Source organism: Lonchura striata, chromosome 1A (genome assembly GCF_050655825.1).
Source record: "Lonchura striata isolate lonStrDom1 chromosome 1A, ASM5065582v1, whole genome shotgun sequence".
In the NCBI taxonomy this organism is placed as follows: Eukaryota; Metazoa; Chordata; class Aves; order Passeriformes; family Estrildidae; genus Lonchura; species Lonchura striata.
The window spans coordinates 67,526,890-67,552,725 of NC_140741.1; the positions used below are offsets into that span (position 1 = coordinate 67,526,890).

The 25,836-nt window shown below is 34.7% G+C and overlaps 1 protein-coding gene across 1 annotated transcript in view; it reads right to left on the reverse strand.

The window, feature by feature from the left end:
* The window catches only part of SEMA3E (semaphorin 3E), a 127,491-nt gene that overhangs the window by 30,867 nt on the left and 70,788 nt on the right, over positions 1 to 25,836 (reverse strand). Inside the window, exons 3-5 of the mRNA XM_021539599.4 lie at positions 21,376 to 21,435; positions 16,574 to 16,693; positions 2,042 to 2,135 (exon numbers count right to left, since the gene is read on the reverse strand). Of these exons, the coding sequence (XP_021395274.2) occupies positions 2,042 to 2,135; positions 16,574 to 16,693; positions 21,376 to 21,435 (274 nt within the window). The remainder of the gene's footprint in view (positions 1 to 2,041; positions 2,136 to 16,573; positions 16,694 to 21,375; positions 21,436 to 25,836) is intronic.

The window sequence follows — 25,836 nt, forward strand, 5'->3', positions numbered from 1 at the left end:
CTGGAATCTAAGGTGCAGCATTTTATTATTTGAACTCTCTGTCTTTGGGTAGTAGAAGTTGGTAGAATAAAATAGAATAAATGGAAATTCAAACTTCCTTAAGATATTCTTTCTAAGTGTTGGAAATGTTTAACTCCATTATTTAAAAATATGAAACAATAAATAAAATAATAAATTCTTGGAAGAATTTTCTTATGCTTTCAAAATATAGTGCCATGATAACTTGAAATGATAGAATTTCCTAATGGATAGCTAGAAAAACAGCCTCTAAATACTTTGCAAGTTTTGATGAAGATGTGAAAGTCTGTTTTATGGTGTATCAGGTGTCTGACAAAAATATTATTCTCTCCTGTTAATCTTGCTACATTAGAGAATATTTAGCTTTGTCAGATATCTTTGTCAATGGACCTCCAAGACTCAGCCTTTATCAGGGAAGGGTAAAGGAATTGTTTTCTCCTTCAAATAAAAATATGGGCATCCATAGGACCTCCCATAATTCAGGCAAACTCTTAAAGCTCAGTGGGACAATCTGGCTTCCATTTAAGCAAGTAAAATTCGCATTGATCTCACAGTAGGAACATGATCAGGTTAATTTATTTACTTAGTTCTATCTGAGGAAAGGTTGAGAAGGACTTCAAGATTAGACCGTGAAGTTTCAGGCCTACAGCAATTCCATGAGTTTTTGTTCCCATGCTAAGCTGAGACTGGACTCTGACAAAAACTGTAGAAACAATTTAGAAATAAGGGTAAGATAGAAGCATAACAATCAGTGCTTCATGGATTTTGAAGGGTCAGGCAACATACAGTATGTTTTTCTAATTCTTCTATGACTTCTTAACCCACTAACTCTTAAGATTTAGAGCTCTAATTTACTTTTTACTTTTAATGAAATCGAAGGATATTTTGATGAATTGCTGCAGTGTGAAAGATTTGTCATTACTGCTGAAGATTCTTCTTTTAATTAATTTGTTAATGTAAAGGAACAAATAAACCTAGCATGTCACTCATGACCAATGTTTCATCACAACCATGGATGAGAAATACAATTGTAGTTAATCATCAGAGAATTTCATTGTCTGACTTTAAGATACAGAGACAAATGCAAATATCAAAAGAGCCCTAAAATCCTCTTTTTTTATCCCTGAAAAAATAGAAAATTTATATAAACTTTAGCTTCTTTTTCTAGCTCTTTCTTTTAATCTATATACCTTTTGAATGCTCAGTTTCTATTTATGTTTTCTAAACCCAGAAATCATTGTGCCACTCCCTAACTCCCTAACATCTAGCTTTTACCATTTACCTGCTGTTCCAGGCTATTTTTAGTGAATGTACATTTAGTCAATAGTGCCAAGACTGTCTTTACTTCATCTCAGAAAATGTTTTAAGAAAACATTTGAGGAAAGCCCATATGGTTTGCTATATCACAACTCCAAAGATCCCAGTCCTGTAGTGCTACACTTCCCAGCAAAGCCCAGAGGAGCCCTATCTCAGCACAGCTTCCTGGCAAGGCAGGACTTAGATTGAATTCTATTTTTATATCTTTTGAGTTTCTTTAATGCTTCTAACACAGAATCACCAGTTTGCGGCAGTTTTGTTAGAAGGCAGCATTTAAATAAAAAAAAATAATCTCAAAAATTATAATCAATAAAGCTTTATATAAAACCAGTTAAATTCACATTTTTTATTGGGTGCTTGTTGCTCAAATTCATCTCAGTAGATGAAAACAAAAGTGGTGTAAATGACTAAACCAGTCATGCTCCTTTGCTTTTAAGGAAAGCAGGAAATTATTATTTCCATAATTACAAAACAATCAATTACCTTCAGAATGGCACATGCCATTCAACATTCCACTTCAGTGAGACACCCTTGCTGTGGTTAATGCTGCCTGGAATGCAATATTAATGTGGGCAGCACCAGGAGGATTAAGTCTGACATGTGGAAGGTTGCAATGGAAGGCTGACAACACTTTGGTGTGCTGAAGAAAGAGACTTGGAATGACAGACTGACAGGACTGTGAAGCTTGTGACATAAAGATCATTACCAATTAAGATGGAGGTGAAGGAAGAACTGGGGTCAAAAGGGCACCTGCCTCGTCCTCTCTCAAATTTGTGTGATTCCAGTTGAAACAGATGATCCTTAAGGAAAAAAAAAAAGACAGAGAACACCATAAACCCTACAGGCAAAGAAAGCACAGCGCTAATAAACAAGCTCTAACTTTGTTATACCTTTGTAGAGGATTGACTTCATTAGGGAGAAAACACAATTATGGTTGCTCACTGATGTACTAGTAAAAATTCTCTGGGTTTCTCTAAATCACCCTTGTGTGTGCACTGCCTTAAAAGAATCAGAAAAATATGCACTAAAATTGCACTTTTTCATTTCTGTGAGAATAGGGAGGAAAGATTCCTCTATCTTTTCTTTAAATTATCTAAGCATTAAATATATGTCTCACCATGGAATGTGTTTTCCCCCTTTAAACAATGTTTTTTCCCAGTAGTTGTTAAATATATCAGACTGTGTTATCTTCTCTTCATAGCTTGGAGATGTTTATATATCTTCTTCATAGAAGTATGTTTAGGAACGAATCCCCAGTTATGGTTTTCAGAGCAGATGTGATTTCTTCAGTGGATTTAACAGAATATCAGTATTAAAAATATTGGCAACTTGGTTTAAATTGTCTGTATAAGGCTGTAAAGATTGAGAAAGAATTTACAATTTAAATTTTCATTTAAAATGGTATGTTTGTCTCAGCTTTCACAGAAAAGCCCATTAATGTCTGATTAAAATATCAAGTGAGAACACAATATTTTTAATTTAGATATTAACAGAACAGCAAGACACAAAACACAGAGAAGGGGGAGAATAAAAGGACAAATACATACAAAGCTATGAATGCTTGATAAAAAATATGCCACACAGCCACCAAGTGTGTGACAAGCAAATATTTTAATAATTTAGTAGTTCCAGTTCTGTGTAAAGTCTTATTCAAAAGTCCACTGAAATGCAGATTATATAAATATACTGGATAAATGTAACCTACCTGTTCATGAAACTAAATCTCAGGTTCATGTTCCTAATATATGAAGCAAATATTTTATGAGGCATAAAGTTACATGCAACAGGAAACCAAATCCCCCAGAATTTTGAGAAATACTTGCCTTGGTTTCTCCCTTACAGAATACATTATCAAAAATGTCCAAGGACTTTTTAGTCATAAAAATCAAGTTTTATTAGACTGGACTTTTCACATATTTATTAGACTAATTCAATATTTGCACAGAAAAAAAAAAAAATCATAATTTACCACATACAAAATTCACAAGAAAGTGGGATTGTCCCAGAAACTAAGTGAATATTCTCTTCAGGTGGCTTCATGACAGTTATGCTGTCCTGCAAAAATAAAAACCAGCCTAAAAAGACAAGGACCAAAGAAGCAGAAGATGGAAAACTAGAAAGATAAAAATAATAATAATAGTAATAAAACAATAATTTAAAAAGACAGAAAGAAAAAATGCATAAGGAAAATGAAAAGTTGTAGAGTTCTTAATGCCTACTAATTGTTAAACAATTGAATCTTTATGTGCATTTAAAACAGTCAATCTTGAATTTGTCATAAGCCCCTGGACTTCAAAGCATTATTCACATCTTAATCCCTTGATCAGACAAGCTGATGTACCTGTTATACATTCTCAACTTCTAAATCATACATGTAATTTTGCTGCAACCTCTGGTCATAAAGAACTATTCCGAGTAGTTAGAGAGCTTCTATAAAAAATGGAATGCAACTCAGAATGCAGTTCTGCCAAAAGAGGACATTGTTTCATGTGTACTTGCAGTGAAAAATTCATAAAATGAAATTTTAAAAAAATAAAACAAAATAAAACAAATAAGGAAAAAGCCATACAAATTTTAGGTAATGGACCTAAAACTCACAAGGTAACAAAGCATTTATAATCTCACCTCTCCAGAAGCTTCTTTGTTGGCCTAAGCCTGATATATTAGTGCCTGGTTGTTAAAGCTGATGTAGCAGAAAAGAACTGTCTTGGGTAGAGACTGATGGTGCAGGAATATTTTTTTTATGCTGTATCAGCAACAATTTCACATCAGTAGTAACTATTCTCCCTCTGCTGTTGGGTAAATGTCAAACAATGAAGAAATATTTCCCTGTGTGTGGAAATCTCAGTCCCATTCCATACTTTTCAAACATCACATACCATGTATTTTTCAAAAATAAATACTGTAACATTTTGAGTCAACAAAGGATAAAAAAAGAGTGAAGTGAACTCAGGAAAGAAAAGAAAAACTTTCTGAAATAATGAAAAAGTACTTTGGAGTCATAATGGCATCAAATTTGATGTAAAGGAAATATTTCTAAAAACCGTCTGAAGTTATGTATTCTCTAGTTGGGTATTCAAAATAAAGTTACTCATGAAAGAGTTTCTCCTCCAGGACCTTAACTAAACTATTTGTCAGTGAATTGGTTCACTAAAGATTTAGAAGTGGAGAGACAAACCAAGAGTTAAAAATTGATAGATTATTCTGCTCTTCCCGGTTTGTAGTTTGTGACTCTCATTTTGTACTGCATAGGGAATAGAAACTGAATGCTTTCCTGCTGTTGGAGGAGACATGATCCCACCAGGTTATCATAAAACACACTTCGTATTTTGGTCTTCCCCTGTTAAAATGCCACTGGTACTCACAGCAGGGAGATGTGGCCAGTAGAGGAGTCTTCTGGATGACGTGGAAGAACTTTTCATCACTGTACACAAAATTATACCAGCACAATAAAAAAGCTACTAATGTAATGAATCATTTCCCTGAGGACCAAAATTAAATCAATGGTAAAAATAAAACTCTTTTAACATTCATAACATGAATGTGTTTAAAACAGCTAACTACATGACTGTGGAATGAAAATGCTAAACAATATGCATAGTATCCTTTCATTGTCTGGAATTTATGAATAAGGATTGTGGTCTAAATATATAATCTAGTGTTAACACTGGGGGTAGACAAAAAAAATGGATTTCAGTGCAATTTTTTGGAATTTTTAAGAGGAGGTCACTAGTTTTGATATAAAGCAGGATGTGTATCTCATAAATGCCTGCAGACATATGTAACTGTCAGAAAAGTTGCTGAAAATGTAAGCAATGACTCCTCCAAGAGAGATTTTCCACCTATAGCTTTTAGGACAGCATGCCAAATATTCCATGGTTGCAATAAGTTATTCCTATCACTGGGGCAAGTAACTGAAGTTCAGGTGTAAGATGTGTCAGCTTCCATGGGATGCCAGTTTAAATGAAATAAGCATTGCACATTAATAATCAGCTTTGAAGGCTAATTCCATAATTCTAACCCTCCTTGCAGTTTTTGACATTGAAATCCCTTGAGAAATATCAGAGTAAAACTGACAGTTTACTCACAGATTATACAGCCCATCAATTCAACATCATAATTTATTTTATGGGCATTTTTCAGTGGTTAGGGTAAAAACTATGCAAACGCACATATGGAAGGATGGGAGTGGAATTACTTGTTTCTACATGTAGCTTGGGAAAAGAAATGGGCTTCTGGGTTTGATTTATGATACCAGTGACTCAGGAAACATAATACACTTTCAACTCTTATTAAAATAATAATGTTCTTTGAAAGAAATAGAAGATATTTTCAAAGCATTCAACATTTTGCCATTAACTTGATACGAATTGATAACTTTAGACAATGAAGGCTAAATAATGTAGGCTATAAACAATAGTGAAAGGAAAGGTCAATGAGAGGCATTAAAATTTAAAGACTGAATTTAACATTTGTTGCAAAAAATTGCTTTCACTAATGCCAAGTGCTGCTTTGCTCCGGGTCAAGACAACACTTATGCATGTGATTAATTTAAAACACATGCTGACTTCCATTCAGCAAAGGGACTAAGCCTACTCTGAACATTAATACAATATCTGTATCTTTTCAGTAAACCAGGGACGTAAAGATACTGAGGTTTTAGTTGTGTTTTCCTAAGATATTATTTTTATGAGAGAAAAATAATTTGATTTTCTGTGAGAATTTGTGGTGTTTTGGTTATTTCACTTTAAATTTTATTATTTTCCACACAACAAAAAAAAGTAAAATATATGATACTGGCATTTTTTAAGGGAGACTGAAACGATTTAATAATATTTAAATACACCCTTAACTGTGCATGCATTTGTTGCAACACTACTGGCATGGTCTGTTCTCAAGGGGGCTTGTGTATTTTTGTGGTTGGTAGTGTTTTTTGGGTTTTTTTTCCTGGTGCGTGATATGTTTTGATTTGGTTTTTTTTTATTTTTTCCCCTAAAAATTTCATATTGTTTACCTTGCTGGATATTAAGTCATATTTAGAGTATAGTGGGGAAAATCTGTGCAGACTTTTTTTAAGTATATTTTTAAACACTGGCTATACTATTCACTACTGCTCTAAAGCACTGGACAAAATTCTTTCTCAGCTTTAATGATTTCATAGTTCTTCAACTTAAAGTAAGAATTATATTACATCCAAGAGCTGTTTGTTGCATTTCATTTCTAGAAGTCATGTAATTTATACTTTGTTGAAGAGAACTAGAAGAAGGAGGGTTTGTATGCAAAGCGAATTGAAAGGGAAAAGATAAAATAGAGATGCTTTGCTTGTGCAAAGCTATGAGAAGTGTTCTTTTAAAATTCTTAATAAAGCCACATGGTGTTAGCATCATATATGTTGTACTCTTTTTTATATTTAAGTAATTCTTAAGCCATCAAAAATTTGAGATCAAAAAGTTTCCATGCATTTGTTCAGTATTCAATCACTCACATGAGAAAAAAATCCAGTTACACCAGTGAAATGCTTTACAAACCTCATCTTGATTTCCATTCTCTTTTGCACTATAATGGTTCTAGTATCAATTCACATATATTTAGAATATATAAATTTACTTTTTCTGCAAATATTCTTTTGTTTTATATATTCTCAAAATAGTATTTTTCACTTCTTTTCTCTTTCTTGTAGACTTATTCTTACATTTTTATTTCAGCATAGAATGACACACTGAATAGACTCTTCAGAAGCTTCTTTTAGGAAGACTGAACCTTGACTTTCTCATTAAAAAAAAATAAATCTAAAAGATCACAGAACATGCATGTAAATCAGCAAAAAATATAATTCAGATATAAACCTCCAAAGTGAACATTCAACTCCATGACCTGCCTTAATCTGTACACTTGCCTCATCAAGAAGGCACATGGTAAAAGAGATCTACAGGAAAATAGTTTGTATAAGAGCAGAAAATAACTTATTGGATGAGGCCTGAAAAGGTGTCTCCTATTATTTAGCCCTTTGTATTTAAGCAGACTAAATCTGTTGCTAAGAAAAATGTGCATTAGCATTATCTGATAAATATAGTCCCAAACATCAGCTAGGTGTCTAATTGCTACAAAGCCAACTAATTCATTGAAAAATTAAAAATTGAAACCCAGTGGAATCTAATTGAGTTTATAAAAAGGAACTTGTGCTCCAAATACTAACAATGATACTAATAAATTCCTATTGTAAACACACTGCCCTATTTAAGTCACCATAAAACAGGCTTGCAGGTATACAGGTTAGCAAGACAGGGATGCTTCAAGAGAGAAATAATTTTTCATGTAATATCTCCTTTAAATAATCCAAACATTAATTTTCAAAAGGATCTAAGCACTGGCAAAAAAGAAAAATCTCTTCTTGTTGTCAGAGGATTACTAATTTTTAAAATTATACCTTCAGCATTCACTTAACATTAATTTCCAAGCCAAATGGGGATACAATATTAGGAATAGAGTCCTCAAAAACTGTCTGCAATAGTCAGGTCTCTGCTATTTGACATAATTAAGATTATTTGGGAGGTAGTATTTCTTCTGAGGATCTGTTTTCAATCCTCTTTACTATCCACTGACATACTGAAAAGATCAATCGCCCTATGGGATGAGAGTGCATAAAATATTATAGACATTAAATCCTCCCTAAAAATTCAGATGTATTTTTCAGGTCTGTGCATTTTATTCCACAGTTAAATGATTAAGGCACATTGGGCTCCAATCTGAAAATATGTTTAAAATCTGGAGCTATGTCAGACTGCTGTCTGAGTTTGCAAAAGGATTAGCAATCTGTAACTTGTGTCAAAATATCTGGCCTAAAGTGACAGAAATAATATATTTTCCTGACTTAATGAATGTGAAAAAATCTGGCAAAAGAAAAAAAAGATCCCACTACACTGCACACAGAAATCAGAGGTATTTTTCCTTAGCAGCTCACAGTATCCCATCAGCAGTGATTGCATTGATCAGAATTTTACAAGGGACACCTTTGTGTGACCTTAAAGTGGTCACATAAACTCATTAGGGCTTTATGGCAAAGAATAGAGTCATTAGGGATGTTGAATATATTGCACTAATGTGATAGTTAATATGTATGAAAGTTCCATGGACTACCTAAAGGCTCTCTAGAATTAAAATGTATGAGTGGCTGTATATGGTGATATAGTCTTATAACCAAGCAAAAGAAAAGGTAAAGATAGTCCACAAATACTGAACAAAAATGAAGGGATTTCTGTGGGGAAGTGCAGAATCTTTACACAGAGCCCCACTAACCAAGGCTTTTCCTCTTCCATGGTTTAGACAGGCTACATTTGTGCTGAGATTGTGAGGGTTATATCAGAGAAAATACCAAATAAAACCCTCTGTAATGACCTAATCTAGTAATTGCTATCATAACAACTGGGAACAAAGGTCACGAAGAAATAAAAAAGGAAGGATGCAGCTCTAAGGTTTGAGCTTTTATCTGGGCTTTAGTGGTGGAAGGAGGAAGAGATGCTTTGGGCACGAAAGGAAAAGCTATGTTAAACCTGGGATGGGTTTCAGAAGGACTCACATACCCTGTTCTCCATGGAGTGGAGCCTTAGACAGCCAACAGCCCTTTTGCAGTGCTTCAGCTGGGCATGTCTAAATTGGCCATCCTGGAAACAAGGGCAGAGGAGTGGATCCATTGGCTCCCAATGACACAGATGATAGCAACAGTTATTTTTACTTTCTATATAGATATCAGTCAAATAATAAAAAATACAAGTCATATATCATAGAAGGATTATAAAATATTAAACATTCATCTCATAATTTTAAAATATTAATGAAATGTTTTTTTCCTTGTTTTAATTATGATAACACCTTATTGATTAGTAAATCTATTTTTCAAAAAATGATATAGACTTCACCAGGTGCTGTCACTTAGAAAAATACTTTCTCTCATAAATAAATATGGCAGAATCTAAACATCATTATAATGAAAACTAGAATATTTGTTACCCCCATCAAATTACCACACAGGTGGAGGATTTCTTTCTCTATGGGATAACACTATTATTCCTCCGTATGGATTCATTCTCCCTGGACCATCTGTGTTTAATCTTGCAAAGGGGCAGGTCTAATACGATGGAAAATTCATTTCATATGGCTGATCAATTCACACACTCTACCAATCTCCCAAATTTAACTTACACTTCACGTATGGCCATATTTAGACAATATTCAAAAGTAATGAATGTCATTCACCTCATTTTATGGATGGAGAGCACTTTCAAAAAACCTCTTGTCTGTTATAAATGTAAGAATGACTAAGAGCAACTGTGCTGTTACAGAATATTTGACTTTCTCTAGAGCATTTCACTAAGTACATAGCTATTTGATAAACAATGTGCATTGTAGAATTGTTAAGAAATACAAACAGTTGACATATATCAAAGCATAGTTCTTATGAGGTATCATTGATGAATCCTCTTTTACTGAAGAAAAATTTAGCAGTGATTTAAACAACCACATGATTTCTTTCCTAGTAAAGTTTAAAAAAGTACTGAGGAGGCCAAAATAAGAAAGAGATAAGGTTAATGAGAGCTCAGGTTATGGAATGCTTGGAATACTGAGTTAAAGGTCAGAAGCTTGCTAAGTAGATTTTAATACAACCATATCCAAAGTGTTGCATCTTGGAATAGGGAACAGAATTTGTACATGAAGTATATCAGAACACCCTAGAAGATGGAAGTTCAGATCCTTCTAAGACTGCTTTCATACATTGGACTGAGGTGCCTCATTTAGGATCTTGGGTATCCCAGATGCCTTGTTAAATCTGACACTGACAGGCAACACCAGAAATCTCTTCATTTATCTTGTTATACAAGACTGATTAGTAGGTGCCTCAGTAAAGCACGTAAATTGGGATAACTTTGTGCTCAAGTGAAGAACTTTGGGTCAAGTGCAAACTGCTAAAAAGAGATTTCTCAGTGAGATACCATGCCAAGAAGTCAGCACTTGAGTCCATGAAAGAGGAATCTCAAACAGAGGTGGGGCCTGTACACACACCATGGAATAGCATGTGTGACTTTAGTGTCTGCACTTCCAGAAGATGTGAAAATGCTGTAGAGAGTTCACAGGAAGGACACAAATAAGTCTGAGAAGTCCTGGTGATAGGAGGTTTAAGGATCTATATTTATTCAGCTTATCAAAAAAAGTGAAGAGGTGGCTTGATCTTTGTGCAGAAGTACTTACATGAGGAAAAGATGTGGAAAAGATAGTGGGAGACTTTTCAACTTTGCTATCAAAGGCATATCAAGGTTAAATGACAGGAAGCTGAAGTTAGAAAAAAATTGACCTTGAATAAGTGGCTATTTCCTAACACTAAAAGTAATTAAATATTAGAACAGCTAATATTTAGGTCAGAGAAATAGTGGTGTTACCCCTTTTCCCCTTTTGCAGCACAGCACCTTTGTTGTTTGCTGTGAGCATACATGTTGTCTTCACCTAATAAATTTTCTGTCTGAGTTAGGTACTATTTTAACCTCTCTTGATATGTATGCATATCCAACTTCCAGAACATGAAATGCTTTAACTTATATGAAGTGTGGGACGTATGGATGTTTTGGTGCAATTTGGCAGTCTGTGGTGTGGGCATACAGACCAGAGGATGTAAATAAACCACTCTGGTAAAAGATTTTATGACATGTGTTGCCAACTTGGCAGAACTTCATATCTATTTAGTGGATGGTACTCCAAATGGTGACTTTCCACCCATGCAGAAGGACACTGTGTCTCTAAGCAAATATTTTCAGGGCAAGAATTTGTCACACATTCTATCTAATGAAGAACTGACCAACACCCACTTCTATTTGGTCAGTGAAACCAGATGTTCCTCCTCCTTAATCCTCTGAAAACAGTGTGGAGATGAGGTAATAGGAACAAGCATGGAGAGGGATCAACTTGGCAGGTCATTGCTTGTTTTGATTATAAAAATACGTCAGAAACAACTTTATTATTGTAAAATAAGATAGAAATATGTCTACAATTTTGCTTCTCAACAAAGCTGGAAGAATGATGACATTACCACATGCTGGTAAGGAGCAGAAGATTTATGTCATGTCAAAGATAAAATGAGGTATGACTGGCATATTCTTTCATGACTTGCATGTGAACTTATTCTAGTTTGTTAAAGCAAGAGCTGAGGAGCTCATGTTGCCCATATTCATTTAGTGTAGTGGGGTAAGCAGAAATCTTATTGAACAATTGAACCTTGTCTTGGCTTTACATTGAATCACAGACCATATAGAAAAAGAAGTGTCCTTCCCCATACTCAACAAAATATTAAAGGCAATGTAGATTAGAAAGAAAAAATTCTAATTTGACTGAACTGTCTTCCAAGCAAAAAAATACACTTGCTGCTTACAAAATGCAAGTTCAATCTAGCAGGACTGTAGATTCAGAATTTAGAACTGGTCTTCCCTGATAAGCAGAATCACAATTGGCAAATTGAGGAGCAAATAACATAATAAGGAGTACATCAGATTAGGAACACCTAGAGGAGAATCCCAGAAACCACCTTTTGTGGAAAGGGTGGCTTAATCCATCAGCCTTCTGAAGCAGAGAAATACAGCTGGAGGCAGTTTGCTGAGTTAAATGAGGCACTGAAATGGCACCCTGCCAGCTCCATGTACTTATTAAAAATTTACAGCGTGTTATGCAGGAAAAATTCTTCAGGCATAGTTCTTTCTCATAAATTTAATTCCCTCAACCGGTTTTGTCATGCAGAGATGCCTTCCTCTTCAGGACCCAGCTCTATCTTGTCCCCATGTAGCTTGCAAAAACTTGGGATATTGTTTCTGCACATTGTTTTCTTTTGGAATTTCTACTAACTTTGCAGGTCTTATGGAGGCAGAGTACTGTACATCGTGAAACTCCCATGTGGACTTGTTAAAGGTGTTTTGTGAGTTAGTGAATAAAGCAATCTGGATCATTGGAAAGCCTCCAGGACACCCCTACAACCTGTTGCTCTACTGAATAGATAACTCATAAAGATAAAACCATTATCTGACTGCAGATAGATCCTTTAATTTATCTAAGGTTCATTAAAACTACCCAGGGTATTTTCAACGGTACAGACCAGTGCCAGAGTACTCTTTTACTAGCAGCTGGATGTGGTGAAACATAGACTGAGACAAAAAGCTCTTCCAGCACTTGTCACCTGCCAAAACTGAGCTTTATATAAATGCAAAAGGAAGACACTAACACAGGTGCTTCCCACCTTCTCTGCCCCACACTGCCTTGCTGACATAAAGGTCAACAAGAGAGACAAATGTCAATTTAATGAAAATCAAAGCAAAATAAGATCTTTTTCTGAACTTTTCTTCATTTTCTATATCTTGTTTGAAGACTTATCTCAGATTTTCTCTCACAGAGTACATGGGAAGGATGCACATGAAAAATTTGGGGCACAGGGTGTCTGACTCTTGCAATCTTCAGGAAAATTTATGCCTATTTTAATGAATTGACCTTGATTTCTGGATGAAATAATAAAAAAAAACCCTGGAAGAACCCAATGTTTTCTGATCTGCACTGATTTTTGACATTTGGAAGCATTTAATGAAGTCTGAGATAATGAATGCATTTACTGGCTGGCATTTAACTTGCTTATGTTTTCTTGGACAAGACTTTGTAATATGTTCTCTTGTAAACACTGGTAGTTCTGTCTGCAAAGTCAGCACTCCTACTTTTCCTAATTTGTAACTAATTTATAAATGGCAGAAAAACTTTGGGTATTTTACCAAAATGTTTAAATTTGGAAAAGCAACATTGATCAAAGTAATTAGAAACAGAAAAAGATAAAAAGCTGCTGTCAGTTACTATATTTATATATTTTTAGAAATATAATAACTGAAAAAACTTTATGAAACTGAACAGCCTGGAATTCCAAAGTGAAATCAATTAAACCAATATTGGAATAGAATGCAGTAAACCATATTATACTTAATCTTTCAAATGGATATAAAGTGTATAAGAGAACTTATAAGTAATTTGATTTAGAAAAAATATATTTGGTTATACTCTGTTGGTACAACACAAGTTTGATGTAGAATTAAATAAAACCAATATTTATTTCTTGTTGTTCACTATGATCAACATATTAAGATAAAATGCATGGTATAACAAAATTTCTATAACCACAGAAAGCACAAAAGAAGATGAAATGTATCATAGCACAATGTGCATGTGAAAGATTTCAAAGCACATTTCATTCACTACATGGTGAGATTAATACCTTCTACAGAGACTGGCTGGGGAATGGACAATATTGCTGTGTTTTTCAAGAGCATTAGGCATTCTGTTTTTAAGGCAGTTCCACAGTATAATGAGCTGCCAATGAAACAATCAAATTCTGCCTATTTTTGGAAATCTCCTTTTGGCTTCATGATCTGTTAACAGGAGCTCAGTGTTCTGCAAGATACAGCCCAAACCTGGTTTTGATAGGAAAAGGTGAATTTGTGATTGTATAAGTATGTAAGATTTTATACAGGAGGCAGAATGCTCCTTTTCACAATCTGAACTGCACCTCACAAACCCATGCTAAATCAGGATGCCACACGGTATGCTTGTGATCATGGCTTTGAGAAATCTTCAAAGGAGCAATGCTTCACTTTCTTACCAAATGGCTATTCAGAAATGAATGATTATGTAAACCTTTTTTGGAAGCCAACACAAAATAAATGTCCCTGCAACATGGGACTAGTGATCACCAAGATCCAGAGCCTTAACCCAATATTAGGTTCCAGCAGGTTCCTCCTTGGCCTGCTCAGTAAATAGGAAGAGGCAATGTTGCAGAAGATACAGTCCTGCTATTCTGTCATGTGCTTAAATGCCTCTCTAAATTAATCTCTAGTTTACATTTATATACCATTAATAATTTAAGAACACTGAAGTTTTTACTGAGGGTAAAATTACCATCCTCCATACTCCATCAGCTCAGGGAGAACTATTGAAAACTCTAGTTGCCCTGGCCACAGAGCGAGTATTTTTCTATGCTGATACTGCTGATTCATAGCTCCATATGAAGTGTGCATTACATTCACATGCTGCATTAATGTACCTGCATACACAGAAGTTTGTCATGAAGGTCTCCCTCCTTTCCTACATCCCACACCTTACACCTCAATATGTCTGAGAAGTGCCCATTTTTCAAATATAGATGAGCCTCAAACATACCTTGTGCTACTCAGGCATGAGGAGGTATAAAGAGGCATATAGTCATATTTTAAATACTGTTTCATTTGCTACTGTCCTTTCCATGACAGTCAGTGAGAAAATGGCCAGAGAGATGAGGTGAAAGAAACAGGGGACAGCAATTATGTTTTGGGAAGAGGTACTCTGACCAGACAGATCAGAAGAGACTGAGCTGCAGTTTTCTGCAGAAGGATCTTGTCCTTTCACTTCCTGCAGTTACACCATGTCCTTATCACTCAAAGAAAGTAAGATTGCAATTTGCCCATTCAACCACATACCATATATTATTTTTAACCTACCATATAAATGGCATCTCTTTTTAATCCTGATAGTCAGCTTTTCAGATAACAGGAAAGAGTATAGCTACTTGTTAATGTAGAAAATATATTTCCTGTCTACACAACCAAAAAAATGTTCCCATGATTTCAGTGTGGGTAAAATTTTAGAACTTTGGTGTGACAAAGGAGAATAATAAACAAAAATAAGGGAAGGAAGGATAAGATAAGGGGATGATGATGGGCCACAGAGTTTATTTATATCTTGTTTTTCATTTTTTGTTTGGTTGGCTTCTATTTTTATTAGTCTGTTGTTTATGCTTTCTAAAATAGTGTTCCTCCATATACAGCCACTGCTTCCTTCAAACTCTGCTGAGAAGCCTGGCAGGAGGTTGTGAGAGGAGCAAAGACATGCAAATTTTCCTAACTTTAACATAGCTTATTATCTTGCTCCTTCCTTCATTTCAGAAGACTGTGTGTTTCTGCAATTCATACAACTCTGAATCTAAGTGCTGTCCTGGAGTCCTTACTTCTGAGATGTTTTTATTTTGACCATAGTCAGAGGTGCACAGCATGGATTGGATCCTTGGAGATTGCTTCTGGTGATGTTCTTATTTGCTTTGTCAAAAGGATGTATCATTACTCAGAAAACATTAACCAAAAACATTTGCCTGAAGTAAATCCCTTAGCTGATTTCTATGAATACAGTTTAAAAAACTTTATATATGAAGTTAAATTTAATTAAGCCAAGCATTCCTGGGCATAGGGGAAAACAAGAATTCTCTTGTATGCCATAGCATCAGCTCCATGACAAGTGCTCAGATCCACCAGGAGACATCATGTGAAACAACTAAATAAAGCCATTGACCAGCAACTCATCCTGACACCTGCCAGGTAAAAGATGTCATATCTTAGATCATCCTCGTCTATTAAGTCCCATCTCACAATGTGCATTCCCAAGAATCCCTGGTTCAGTTCCAAAAGCTGTCATCACATGTGCCTTCAGCAGCCTAGATTGATGCCCAAGGAGTTTTACATGCTAATTTAAAATGAGAGGTTGGTACTTCTGTTGAGTCTTTAAACCTATTCTAATATAGCTGAGACAGAAAGGATCCCAGTTCCTGAGATGTCTAGACAATTTCTATTTTTGCATAAGAAAAATATTCAAAATATTGATGATATCATCTCATCTTCTTATTGATCTCTGCAGTACTGTTTCACTCAGCTGTAAGCATCACTAAGGAGTTTACATATACTTGCTGAAAAGACCAGTATAAAGAAGCAGAATTTACCAAAGATTCGTTAGGAAATTCTGTCTTGCATCAAACTTAAACATATTTTGATATATGATGTATGATATAATTGTTTTAAAAAAATCAACAAAAAACAACAACAAAGAACCAAACCCCAACAGATTTAGCTATAACTCCTGCCAAAAATGTAATATTTTTCCTTAAGAATTACTATATCAGCTTATCTAGTGAAAAAACATAAGATTAAAAAGTCTCTGGATTTTTGAATAAATCTCCAGAATATATTTTCAAATATTAGTGAGTTCCTCTGATCGTAAACGAAATTTTAGTCCAGCATTACATTTCATCAAGGAAAATATCTATCCAATGAGAGCTGTGAACAACTGAACTTAAATATTTATTTTTAACCACAGAGGATTTGCTGGAATCTAGATGAAAAGAATCAGTACTGTAAACCAAATTTCTTACCTCTGATGGATGTCCAGCTCTTATAAAAGTACAGAGTGGATCAAAAGCTCCTGTTCCACAAGCCAGAAGATGAGTCCTGTTGTATCGGTGAAGGACACGGATGTAGTTTGCACATTCATCCTAGTTTACATAAAAAATAAACACGGGGAAATATTAGCTTATAAATTATTTGTTTTAGTATTTTATGTGCCCATAGGTGATGTTCTAATACTGAATCTTTCTATTCTATTTCACTTCATGTGCCATCAGTTTCATGGGTGGGCATTTTTACATTAAAAAGGCAAGTTTACAGCACTGATTGATTATGTCTTATTTTAGATGCTTAACCAGTTAGAAGTTAATAAATTATAAAAACATACTTTTGTGCTTCTTTACTCGTGAAAATAATCTACAAATCTGAGTAGATCTTTACTATTATTGGATAAATAAGACACATAAGATTCAGGGCATAAGATGTGAATGGTCAGCAAACAGCTTCTCTCTAGAGTGAAATACTTTATCTCAATAAAAATATAATTTTTAATTGCACCATTAATTTATTGTAGAATTAATTTTTGATCAATATTTTTTATACCTTATAGACACATACTTTGTCTGTTTCTACTGTTTAAACCTCTTTGAAAAAGAAATATTAATTTCCCCCAGGGCAATACTTTGGGACTCATTAGTGTATTTGCAGCTTCATAAATATTACAATTAAAACATTTTCAAACATCCCTTTGAGATGTGGGGTCATTATTGCTGTGCTAAACTAGAAATGGAGACAGTGAGATAAAAGTATCCCTTGATTTTGGGACTCTTGGGATTCCTGGGATTTGGTTTTAGATTTGGTTTTTGGCATTTTGCAATAGTTTCTGTGAGTGGAGCAAAATTACTGTTCATTTCCATTCATTGCCCAATATTTCTGCAACTTAGAACCCTGAGCTTTAAGAGTTACATCAAGTTTAAGACATTTAAAATGGAATTAATCTAAGCTAACTTTAGCTGTTCTAGCATTTAGACATGTAATTTATGGAATCCTCTCTGGTTTTTCAATAGCCAGTGAAGTAGGCCAGGCATCTCCAAAAGGCAATTAATACAATCCTGAAATGAACATGTAAAACAGAGTGGAGGAATTAACTTTTTTTTTAAAATTTCTAGCTTTTCACTGATAGCTGGTCTCATTTTTGGACTACTGTATTTGTGTGAGAACAATCCTGGATGTTATTAACCAACTGCAAGAATTTAATGGCAAAAAGGAAGAGTCTGCAAGGAATTAATGGGCAGAATTCAACACTTGCAAATCCACATTAGGCTCAAAACTAAGAAACCATCTTTCTTCTTTCTTCAAATTCCATGTAAGTCTTCCAAATGCTCCAGCAAATAAAAAAGGAAAGAAATCTCCCCTGCTACCTGACTCTCCTTAACTGTTCATCCTCAGGGTATAGCATGCTAATTCATAAAAGTAAGTAACCTACCCAAGACATAACCTGCTGTGTAATTAAATATTATGCATATAGAAAGGGCAAATCAACCTTTTAATATCTTGCTTTTGGAATTTCTTGATTTGTAACTAATTTGTTCCTTTTCATTTTTTAAGGAAATAAAAGCATCAAGTCAGATGAATTGAGAGAAGGATGTGTTGAAATCAACAGCATGCGATCCTCATTGTATGGATCAGCACTCAGAGGTGTCTACTTTTTATCGTCATTTCCCAAATGTTTGCTGAATTGCCGTAACAAAATGCTATTCCATAGGTATTTTATGATGCCATTAATTTTGTTAATAAATGTTTACTGGGTGCTGATGCTGTTCCTGATTCTCCCTCTCCTCCTTCGTGACTTATTCCCTTTGTTTGCTCTCAGTGGTCATCTGGTCTTTACTCCACAGTTTCCTTTTTTACCCACAATCACCTTCAGCTCTTGATCTTTATACCAAAATCATTTTAGGGATTTAAGATTTTTTTTTTTAATGAGAAAAATCTATACTTTTTTTTTCCTTCTGTGTGCCTTTGTAGGATTGCCTGAAAAAAAACTGAAAAAAAAAAATATCCTAGGATGTGGAAATACCAAACATAGAAAAAACCTAATTCCAAATGGCTAGATTTACTAATTTATAAACAGATGACAAAAGGTGCTGTTCTAGGAAGTGTCAGGCAAAAAGGCATTGCTGATAATCCTACTAATAATATACTTTACACAGAGCAGGGAAGAGATGCGTCATCCAAGGGGACATTGAAACAAGACTTCTTTATAATATATCAATTAATAAAATACTCGGGTTGTCTTTTGGATGCTCCACAGAGACATTAATAGATCTGTGGAATTTTATTAATCTCAAACTTCTCAGTGTGGAGGAGTAAGACATCTCTACAGATTTTCAATAATGATAAAGTAATTCAGAATAATTTAAAACTCTCATACCACAGACTAACAGGTGTGATTCCTGGCACACTGGATGACAGGTGAAGGATTTTTTTTTCTTTGCCTTCACTCAAATCAGAAAAGCATGACCTTATTTTAAGAGTATACATTTGTTGCTAAGACAAGCCTTTTAAAATTGTCCTATTAAGTCTATTACAAGCTCTTGAAATACTTATGACTACAGTCCTTGCCATTTTACTGCTACAACAAGAACTGATAACTTTTTAAGGTTATAAAAAATTGTAAAATGGCCAGTTCTGTTATATGGAAAAACGCAGCAAGGTACATGTGAAGTATTTCAGTGCTGAGAAGTATATTACAATAATATCAGTTCTACTTAATAATTATGCCTCGAGTAACAGATCATTTGCAAAGGAAAATAAAAAACAGAAATAGCATGGAAATAAGCAAAAAAGTTTGAAATAGAGAAATATTTGTCTAGAGCTTGTAGTATGAAAAATAGCATTAAATATTAAAATTGACAAAGGGTTGATTTTAAGACATTATGTTTTTAAGTCAATATTGGTTTATGGCTACAAAAAATAAGGATGAAAAGAAAAGTAGTAGGAAGGGTTTTGATTCTAATTTAGATTCCTTTCAGGTTGTGTAATTTATCTTACTGAATGTTGAGCATGCTGATGAAAATTGCTATGTTTTCCCTGATATTAATTAGTGTTACTTATTCACATAGTCCATACATAATTAAGTCTCATGTGAGAATCAGAATATTGTTTGGTATTACAATATTTCCAGCTTTTAAAATTTTAATCTATTTTTCTTAAAGACTCTGCTTCTAGAATATTGTGATTACTTAAAAGTTTTTTTTTGGTTTTTTTTTTTTTTTGGTTTTTTTTTTGGTTTTTTTTTTTTTTTTTCTGTAAAAGCAGTAGTTACTCCAAACCCTCATGGTGCAGAGAAATGTGGGAAACACATTAAGTTCTTTAAATGACCACATTCATAAAATGCAAATTTGACTATTTATAAGAATAAACTGGATTGCAAAAACGTTTTGAGTTTTAGGGAAACATAAGTCTAAGGGAGCTATCTTTGTTTTGAAACGAGAGCACCTATTTCTGCATTTTTTAACAAAACAAATATTATCAGAGTACCAAAAAATATGCAGTGGTGAAAGAAAGATTAGAGCTTTAACTAATAACAGCCTATGCTTAGAGGTAGTATCAAATAAAGGCCAAATAATTTAGGTTTTGGATTAATTTAATATGACCATAAAGTTCAGCCACTGCAGAAAACCACCATTTTCAACCAAAGCCACCTAAAATTATGTGGACATAAAAGTAACCTGAAAAACTAAAATGAACTCTTAAGAATCTCCAAAAATGATCAGTTCTAGACTAGGTGAATGGGAAGAGTTGTTTTTTAAAATTACTACTATTATTATTATTATTATTTGTTATTATTATTAATAACAATAACAATTACAATAATAAAAGTAGTAGTAGTAGTAGTAGTAGTAGTAGTAGTAGTACATTTCAATCTGGTTCCAATGCCTTAATATGGACAGTTCTCAAGCTTTTACTTCAGAAGAAATCTTTATAGCTTCCTAATTTACTGGGAGTTTATGGTGGTTGAGGCTGCTGTTTGTTGTGTTTCTGGGCAAAGCTTGTACATCCCCTTCCATGTCCTACATTCCTGTCACTGTTGCTGTAAAACTATCATAACTTTCTGATCCCTTGGTTCAGTGTGAGCTCTCTCAGCTGTGGGATTTATTAGGTGTACTCTCTGTGTGTTTATGAGGTGCAGATAATGAGCTTGGTGCACTGCAAAATTAAGAGAGCTCCCCACCAGAAGAGCTTTCATCCTGTGCTGCCAATGATATCAGCTGCTGTGTGTCAGTGAGCTTTCAGGTTTTTCCCAGGAACTAATTACAGTAAGGACACTGAATCACAAGAACAGAACAGTTCTGAGTTTTATTAAAACAGAGTGCTTTTATTAATGGAACAAGAATCCTATAGGGCAATATAAATTACAGCGTGTTTTATAATTATTAATAACCACTTTTTTGAATGTATTCTAGGGAATGTGAATTTTAAGGATAAATTGGAATCTGAATACAGAGGAGATAATACATGCATATGAAAAAAAACCCACGTAGAAATGGAAAAGGAAAATTATTAAGGTACCTTCTTTGATAGCAGCAGAATAAGAATTAGAAGAAAGTTTGGACAATCAAAGGCATTCATTGCCTGTTTATGAGATGGTTTGAAGAGCAATTAAATTAATAATTTAATGTGTTCACAGTAGTCACACGTTTTTAACCTGCAACACTTCACTTTATATCTGTGCTTTAATCTCTCTTAAGTTAGGGATGCCTGAATCCTTGTTTTGGGGCAGTCACTGGTATAATTAAAGTATATTTGATCTGTAATTAGTGATACTTACAGCATCTCTTCCTTTAATTATGCATTCTTCTGCCTGCAGAGGTGTACTAGGCCAGTGGATCTGAGGAAAAAAAGAAAGAAAATAATTTAACTGGCAGTCTGATCATGGAAATCCAGCTTTTCCATGATTTTTCACATGTCTCAGATCAGAAGAACAAAATCATAGAATAGCCCAGGTTGGAATGTGCTTCAAACCCTCATCTGGTCCAGCTTTTGGTGGAAATGGGAGCCCAGGTGAGATAATCTATCAGTCCATCCTAGACATCTTCAAACCCCCAATTGACAGAAACTCCACCATGTGCCTGGCTCCTTGTGAAGGGAGAGCATCTCTCCTCTTTGAGATGCCATTTAAATGCTTAAGTACTGGAATACTGTGATAAATTCCCCTGAGCCTTGCTTCCCCTGAGAGAAAAGACCTTCAGTCTCTCCTTCCTTGGAACACAACTGTCTTGATTAGGGTAGCACAGCAAACTTATAGTATTCAATAGAATTTAAAGGAAGTTAATGTATGGCACATTTTATATAAATTCAGTAGAAACATCTATGCTAAATTGTCAGTGATTTTCAATATAGTTACTAATCTAGAACTACTGATTTCCTGCTTGAAGTCACACTTAGGAAAGAAAATAGTTTACAGTGAAGTTAATAAGGGTCAGCAATTAACCTTGTGGGAATAGGAGCAGCTCTTCATAGTCAGTTACTAGAAGCGAAGTCAAATTACACAAGTGAGGATTTTTCAGCCATCTACTGTATAACATTTAAGTTTCATCCAAGATGCATGATTTGTTTGGATGAAAACAATATTAAACAATGACTGATCACACTGGAATGATTACTTAATTTCTTACAACATTTAAAAGTGAAAACAAAAACATATTCACATCAGTGATATCAGGCTTGGCTGAAATCAAGTAAATATCCAAAACTGATGTCATCATTAAGACATTTTTGTCAATAATTCAATCATATTTTTTTTCTGTCTGGAAAGTATTTTTTAATTAAATTATTCTTCTAGGCTTTTTTTTTTTCTTTTTTTTTTTTTTTTGGTAATTTAACTGTCTTAGTTTTCTTGAAATAATTCTAATCTAAGAAAATGATAAATTATTAGACAACTTAATTGCAAGACAAGTAGGGACAAATTATTAATCTTAAATTCCTGGGGTTTAAAAGTGAAAGACCCAGTTCTCTGTATTATCTTCATTAATGAATTGGACATGGAAATCAAAGGAATACTAAGTAAATTTGCCAATGACACTAAAATGGAGCTATTCACTCTCTAGACCAGGACAAATCAGAGGACTGGACAGTCACTAATTGCATCAAGTTTAAGAAGGGCAAGCTCATTCTGCACCTGGGGCAGTGCAACCCCAGTGCTGTGTCTGGATCAGGGAATGAGAGACTGGAGAGCAGCTGCAAAAAGGGACCTGGGTGTGGGATTTTGTTAAATTAGAGAGTTTTGGGTGTTTTGTAAAAGGTAGGTTTTAGAGATAGCAAGATTAATGCTAAAAAATAAACAGCTCAAGACACATTCCTCAGCAGTCCCGTCCCGTTCGTAATTTGTAGTTCCCCAGCCAATAATACCTGGGGGTCGTGGTCAGTGGCAAGCTGAGTGAGACAGCAGTGCCCTGGCAGTGTTTGGGGCTCACAACATCTAATTCCAAGTTCATCACAATACCTGTTTTCAGTCAGATGGTCTTATAGTCGTCTATGAGTGATCAAAAACTGGCTCTCACGTAGTCTCTACATTGCTGCTGTGTAGTGTGAAAAGGTACCTGGACTCTTCTGAACTCCCGTGAAAGCACTCATTCAGTCATCCTGCTCAGACCATTCCTGGTTCATTCATTGCAAAACTCAGGGTCCACAGTCATTTATTTTAGTCACTATTCAGGAATTGAATGAAGCATGGGTTAAACCTGTCCTTAACCCCAAAAAAAACTAGAAGTTATGAGATCTCTAATCTTATAGATTCAAAGCTAAGGCTAAAAGTATGAAAACACAGCTTTCAGTTCCCAAAGACATGTTCTAACTAGCAGGCTAAAATGAAAGGTTTTGCCCATACAAGGTGTAGGTGGCTGTTAGGAACAGAGAAACCACAGAGGGAATAAAACACTTGACTCTGTAACTTGATATTAAATATGCTGTGTGTAGGTGATTATTTTTGCATTTGAATACTTAGTCCCAGTGCTGTTGAAAATACTTTGTATGTGCATTTTCCCCTTAAGATATACTGAATTAAACACATATAGAATTAAAAGAAAAAAGCCAAAGAGGTAACTTAATGCTCCTGCTTTTTCTGGAAAGTCAAAAAGCAGCTGCAGTGGAGCTACATAAATTTGGTCTTTGCCAAAGAAAAAAAAGAATAAACCATGGAGCTGCAGAATGGTTTGGGTTTGAAGGGACCCTTAAAGACCAACTTTGACCACATGCCATAGTCAGGGACATCCTTTACTGTTGCTCAAGGCCCCATCCAGCCTGACCTTGAACAGCTCCTGGGATGGAACATTCACAGCTTCTGCATGGAAAACTGTTCCAGGGTCTGACCAGGTTCATAGTTAAGAAGTTCTTCCTAGTATCTAATCTAAATCTACAGTCTTTTATTTTAAAACCTCTGTCTCTTGTGCTGTCACTACAGTCCTTGAGAAAATTCTCCGTCTTTCCTGTAAAGCCCCTTTACAAATTGAAACTGCAGCATAAGGTTTCCCAGAGCTTTGTGTTCTTCAGGCTGAACCCCAATTCTCTCAGCCTGTCTTTATAGGAGAGATATTCCACCCCTCTGAACACTTCTGTGGCTCTCCTCACAAAATTACCAACTTCTAAGGCAAGTCCATGTTCATTGCCTGCAGTACATGGGTCTGAATTATAATTCTTGTAAGAGATATATGTCTCCTGAAGAAGTTTTTCTATCCAGAAAATATTTTTAAAACTCATAACTCTTGCAAGGCTCTTGAGTTTTAACATAAATGACTATAAAGATTTTAATCTCTTCAAGAATATTTTAGAATTGAGACTAAAAAATCTCTGCATGTCAGATTTTGCTATCATACCTAATTTCAAATTATTATAACATAGGATGTGTTTGCACTGCATGAAAATCCAGCTATTAATCAGCTGTAATGTATTCAGTCTTTAATCTGCCATGTATTACTTTTTTCTTATGTTTATATTTAAGAGGTGTGACAATTACCAGCCTTAATTTTTAATTGGTTCTGTGCCGGGATTACAATCATTTGGCAAGATATCAATAAGAATTTTGGGAAATCTGACTGCATATAGAGACTGTACCAGCATCACACTGGCATATATTCTTCTGGGCTGCAGTCTTGACATAACTATTGGCTTGACCATAATTTTTCAAAAATTTTCACCACTTTAGGTTACTGTGAATTAAATTTTTAAATGGCTTGTTTAGTGATGTTTTCTCACTAAACCACAGTATTGTCATCCTTGAGATGTTGATGATGTAATTTTAGCTTTGTCAAGGATAAAGCACTGTGGGAAAAAGATATTTTTAAATATACTTTTTAAAATTAAGTTGTAAGGAAGTACAGATATGGGCAAAACTTTAATTGGAGCTGGAATGCTAATTAGTGTCTGCAAACATCCTCTCCATTCAGCCACTAACCTTAAAAAACAGGATGGTATCAATAGTACAAACTAATTTAAAGAAATTATATGAGCTTTATAGCACTTCAGGCCAAGATAGACTACTGTGTGTTCTAGGCTGAACTCTAATTTGTGACGGGGCAATTAAGCAATTCAACCAGCATGTCTCTGGTTTAATTCAATAAATAGTGCTTAATTAACAGTTAATTTGTGCTTGGCTGAAGCACAAATTCTTAAAAAATATCTGCTGATGACCGAATATTGTATATATTTATCAACAAATACGTGGCCACCTTCCCTCTTGGAAGGTTATTCCAACAGATAATCAAACTCACTAAATTGTGTTCTTTTTATTTCAGTTTACATTAGTGCACAATCCTAGACAGTATTCAAAGACATAAGCAAGCCCTGCTCTTGCAGACTTGTGTTCAGCCAGCTCTGGAGTGAAGTAGAGCTTCACTAGAGGCAAGATATATAATGAAGTCTCTAAAATTTCTTACAGCAGAAATATAAAACCGAATCTGGAGCCATCTCACACTAGGTGAGAAACAGCTCAATTTAAATCTGCCTGCACAAGCCCATTTAGAGAAGTGGGAAGGTTTCTATTCAGACTCAGACATTCCTAAGGCCCTTGAAGAATAAGCTATCTGTAAGGAATTTGTGGGCAAATAGGAAGAGCAGTCTATTTTCACTCCAGCATGAGACAAAAGGAGGAACAAATGTCCCCTTTCTTTATGAGCTGTTTGACCAGTGGTGATGTGGCACTGGCTCAAGTTTGGTGTTAACAAAGATCCTCTCTGGCACCAATTCAAATGAACTGCCATGTTTTTAAAAACAAATTTGGCACCAGATACCAAAG